Raw genomic sequence first — 4698 nt, forward strand, 5'->3', positions numbered from 1 at the left:
AATGCACTATAGTCTATAGGTCTCCAATTGTATATGTAAATATCCAAGTACATATAAATTGTTTAGTATAAAAGATTTGAAAAGTATAAATCTCAATTTCTTTCTTCTAGTCACATTAGTACACTATAAAGTATACAAGTATATATGTATTCAATTCTATTAATATTCATACGAATGCAATAATATATTTAGATTGAATTACAAATAATCAAATGCAAAGTATTAATGTATCATGTACATCCGTTTAATGTGGCAAAGTGAAACTAATAATCAATTGACAGTGAAACCTATTCACTAGAAGTATCCAATTGTATATGTAATTATCCAAGTATATATGTATTGTTTTGTTCAAAAGCTTGACAAGTATAACTTGTATCTAATTGTATTTCTATGTCTTGTATTGTTCAAATTACAACCGTTTAAGAAAGATGAAAATATGCCTGACTAATTAATTATTGTGTAATAATAAGCATCTTATTTAATATTTATTTTTATTTATTATATAAAAAAAACAAATTATTTATATATCATTAGCTTTGCTATTAATTGTGTATTTATAACCATAAAATATAAATAAAATAAAATGTAGCCATTTGTCTTAAATATATATTGATGTTTGCCATATTCTGTAGTTTTTCCTAACTTATTTATAACGTAGCTTATGTCCAACTCATTTAAACTTGAACAAATTAAGCGAATTAATGAATTTTGACTGAATTTGCAACTTATAAGTCTACATATATCTTTTTTAATTGGTCTGTCTCACTATGCTTACAATGGTCTTGATTCATCTTTAAAAATATGATGAACAATCTATAAATTAGATTAAATCTTTATATACACACAACATGCTAGTACTCAAAAAGGTGTATGGAAATTTATAAAGCGTGTAAAGGTGAGTTTTGATCAATTTCAAATTTAAAATGAATTAAATAATTAAGTAGGAATTATTGCAAAAAAAAAAATGTTGACAAGACAACAACAAATAGTTGATACTTCAAATAAATTACACTTTAGTTTTATATATGAATTTCAAACATTGTGAATATAAATTTCAATTGTGTATATCTGAACTCTGAAGTTAAATTTTGACAAATGAAACTTCAATTGCTCTTATTTGAAGTTTAGACAAAAATATCTAGTGTTTGTTTGTACAAGCAATATGTCAAAATTAAGGTAAAATTTATAAAGTCGGAAAGCGAATTTTGACAACAAACGTGGTATATATTTGAATTTCATTCAATAGTGACTAAACTTACAAAAATTTATACTCAGCTATGCCTTGATTAAGGATCCCAAAATTAATAGATTATTTGTGCACTTACACAAATCCAGAGTCAAGATCATAAAATGAATATCGAACATCGAGTAGAATACAAGAAAGCAAGTTCAAGAAAATGAAAATATTTTGGGACAATCAAAAACAGAAAATGACTTGTTTTCATCCAACCAAACTCACTCCTTTTGGGCCCATTTCTACTTGGGCCTGTCTTTCTGCATTCTGTCTCTTAGTGGACTTATAATACATCCCATAAAGCAGTAGTTGGGCTAGTCCAAGTGCAGTTCCCATAGAATTTGGTACCTAAACAAAAAAACAAAAAAAAAAATTATTCTAATTCAATTTAGCTTTAAAGATTAATTAAATTAACACACAATTATTATTTTTTTAAAAATATCACATAAATTGAAACGAACGAAATACTCACAAGAATAAAGGCATCGAGACGAATGAGGGCATAAGCAGTCCAACTAACACCATTCAAAAAAGAGAAAAGGGAAAGGAAGAAGGGCATGAACTCCACACTTTTGCTTCTAATCACCAATTTCTGCAATAATTAACATGACTAAAGTTAAGAGTTCTAATACGAATTCGATAAAATTCAGTAATTTTGGTTAAAAACTTGTATTCATGTTAAGATTTTCACACAATATGTCTAAATAATTTATCTAAAATTCAGTATAAGTTGCCTTTTCTAGAATTCAAACTCAAAATTTGAATCCTCTTAGCTAATCTTTTTTGCCCATAATATCATGCACTTAATATGATCATAGGAATGTTATGACATGTATAAAACTACAAGTTCTAAAGATACTTTTAGTATATGGTGAAGAACATATTTTATTTCTTAAATTTCATGCTCATTCATACACAAATTCAGGCAATAACAACATATCAGTATGATTCCATCAGTGTCTGAAGAAGGTAGAGTATACACAGATCTTACCACTATCATGTGAGGTAGAAGGATAGTTTCTGATACACCCTTGACTCAAGAAAAACATTTCAAAACAGATTTGAAAAATACAACATGAAAGAAGCTAAGATAAAAATACTAAGAAAATAGAAATATTGGCAACAAAAATAGTAAGATAACCAAAGCAAAAGAACAATAATATGTTAGATAGATCGATCGAAACAAATCCAAACTCTACAAAAAATGGTGCAAATTTTCAACGAATATTTCATTAGAAACATGAAGTTGTCTATATCATATAAATTGAAACGGAGAATAATAAAAGGAGGCATATTTACCATGACAGCCAAAGGAGAAGCATACATCAAAATGTTGCCCACTATACAAATGCTTCCCACAATAGTAGATCTTTTTGTGTGTGTTTGAACAAGGGTTAGAACAAGTATAGCAAGTGAACCCAAGAAAATAATCTCACCAATAATAATGAGAAATATTTTCATCCTTTTATTCTTTTCAGAGTACAACAAGAACAGCATAAGGTACACCACCTCAATGCCAAGTCCTGTCCCATTTATTGTCACAACTAGGATACTATGTGGATGTACAAGTGGTATTCCATAAAGTACCCAAAGACCACAATTTACAAATGTAGCAAGATATGGAAATGGTGAAAATTGCTCTACTGATTTCTTCTTCCATATTCGATAAAATGTTGGCCTGTTCAAAAATTAAAACTCTTCAAATAATTTTCAAAAATAAATTTAGATATTTGAAAACTGCATAAAAAGTTATCCATCATCATAGTTAAAATAAATATACAACACTAATTCAAAATGTTTGACTCCTCAAATAATATGTGTCACATAAACTCAGATAAATGAAATAATTATTTTGTATTAAAAAAAAGGTTACAGTAAATTTTTAGATAGGGAGGTTCCATTGCATCTGACTCAGATTTTCATTGAGAAATTCAAAATATGAAGAAGTAAATATACAAAAAAGTCGTAGGGGTCTAACATCTATTACATATAGATAAACAAAAAAATTAATCATATATAAACAGTATAATTTTTCGCAGAAGGAGGTTCGTCGTTTAGGCCTTTACTAGCTTTGCCCCTAGTGTCTACTCTCATGATATGAAGATGTAATGATATAGCTAGTGAATTCATGTGAATCTAATTCATCAAAAAATATATGCTACATAAAAGTTATTGTATTTTTAAAACTTTTTTATATGAAAATTCTAGCCCCAAAAGCTACGTGAATTAACAAATCTAAGATTATTATTATTATATATATATCATAAAGTTAATAATGAAAAAAAAAAACATATTGAAGCTTACAAAGGTGAGAGAAACAAGATGAGTGAAATGATGTTCCCTGAAAATTAACAAATTAACTCAAGTTAACTATTATGATCTTAAAAAGAAAAATCAAGGAGGAATAAATTAAATTACACCAAATAATAATAAACTAACCAATAACACCAACAGCAAAACGAGCAATTTCTTTATTGAAAACCATGGTTGAGAATTATAAACTAAAGAAATTAAGTCATGAATTGTGAAAAGAAAAGAAAAAGAAATATGGATAAATTTATAAAGGAAAATTAAAGGTTGGTTTTGGCTTTATTCCAAAAAAAAAGAAGACAAACAAACTTAATTATAAGCAGCATGCAACAAGTATATGTCCCTTGCATGACATGTAATGTTGTTGGGTCGGTGAAGAAGATGTACGGATCGAAATAATCTGGACGTCATGCGGAAACTAATAATTATAAATTTAAAGTGATAAATCATATGAAGAAAGACAATTATAATTAAAGAATCATGTTTTTTTTGTCTCAATTTATGCGGCATTCTTTGGATTTCGAGATTTAAACGAATCTATCTTTGATCGTAATTTTTTTTATATATCTTTTAAATATTTTAAATGGTCAATTATTGTAATTTGGAATACTTTTTACGTAGTTTACAAATATATAAATTTTATTTAAAAATTTGATAATTCTGTGTATAAATTTTCAGTCAAACTTAAACGGTTTAACTAATGAGAAATGCATTTTAAATGAAATTTATATACTTGTAAACAACGTAAAAAATACTATAAATCACAATAATTGATAATTTAAAATATTTAAAAGATTAATGAAAAATTTACGATAAAAAATAGACTTGTTTGAATCTCGAAATTTAAAAAGTGTCCCATAAAATGAAACGGAGGGATAATGTTTAATGTAATTTGACTAAGTGATCCATACATTAGAAAAAAATTAATAAAAAACACAAAAACTATCGAGAGAAAAACTCCACCTAAATAAAAAAAAAAGAGCAACTTTCACATATAGCAAACACAAAATTCATATTTGTATGCTATAGCAAAGTTTGCATAATTATGCTCCATAGCAAACATAAATATGTATATTTCGCTATACATATACAAAAGAAAGCAGTTGTATAATCTGCTTTGGTATACATATACAAAAAGATCAATTGTATAAAGT

The 4698-nt window shown here is 26.7% G+C and overlaps 1 protein-coding gene across 1 annotated transcript; it reads right to left on the reverse strand.

Moving 5' to 3' along the window:
- Positions 1-1418: 1418 nt before the first annotated feature.
- LOC102590945 (bidirectional sugar transporter SWEET7) lies at positions 1419-3719 on the reverse strand. Its single transcript, XM_006360683.2, has 5 exons — positions 3674-3719; positions 3539-3575; positions 2534-2912; positions 1707-1826; positions 1419-1582 (listed from the first exon to the last, which is right to left on the reverse strand). The coding sequence occupies exons 1-5, from the start codon at positions 3717-3719 to the stop codon at positions 1442-1444; spliced, it is 723 nt and encodes a 240-aa protein (XP_006360745.1). The 3' UTR covers positions 1419-1441.
- Positions 3720-4698: the final 979 nt, after the last annotated feature.

The sequence above is a fragment of the Solanum tuberosum genome, unplaced genomic scaffold (assembly GCF_000226075.1).
Source record: "Solanum tuberosum cultivar DM 1-3 516 R44 unplaced genomic scaffold, SolTub_3.0 scf00331, whole genome shotgun sequence".
NCBI classification, from domain to species: Eukaryota; Viridiplantae; Streptophyta; class Magnoliopsida; order Solanales; family Solanaceae; genus Solanum; species Solanum tuberosum.

Bases quoted from the DNA above. Each gene is read 5' to 3' on its own strand.
- LOC102590945 (XM_006360683.2), bottom strand. From the start codon at position 3,719: ATGGTTTTCAATAAAGAAATTGCTCGTTTTGCTGTTGGTGTTATTG. The intron at 3,576-3,673 runs GTTAGTTTATTA...GTTAATTTTCAG, and splicing joins TTTTGCTGTTGGTGTTATTG to GGAACATCATTTCACTCATC. The intron at 1,583-1,706 runs GTGAGTATTTCG...TTTTTTGTTTAG, and splicing joins GTCTCGATGCCTTTATTCTT to GTACCAAATTCTATGGGAAC.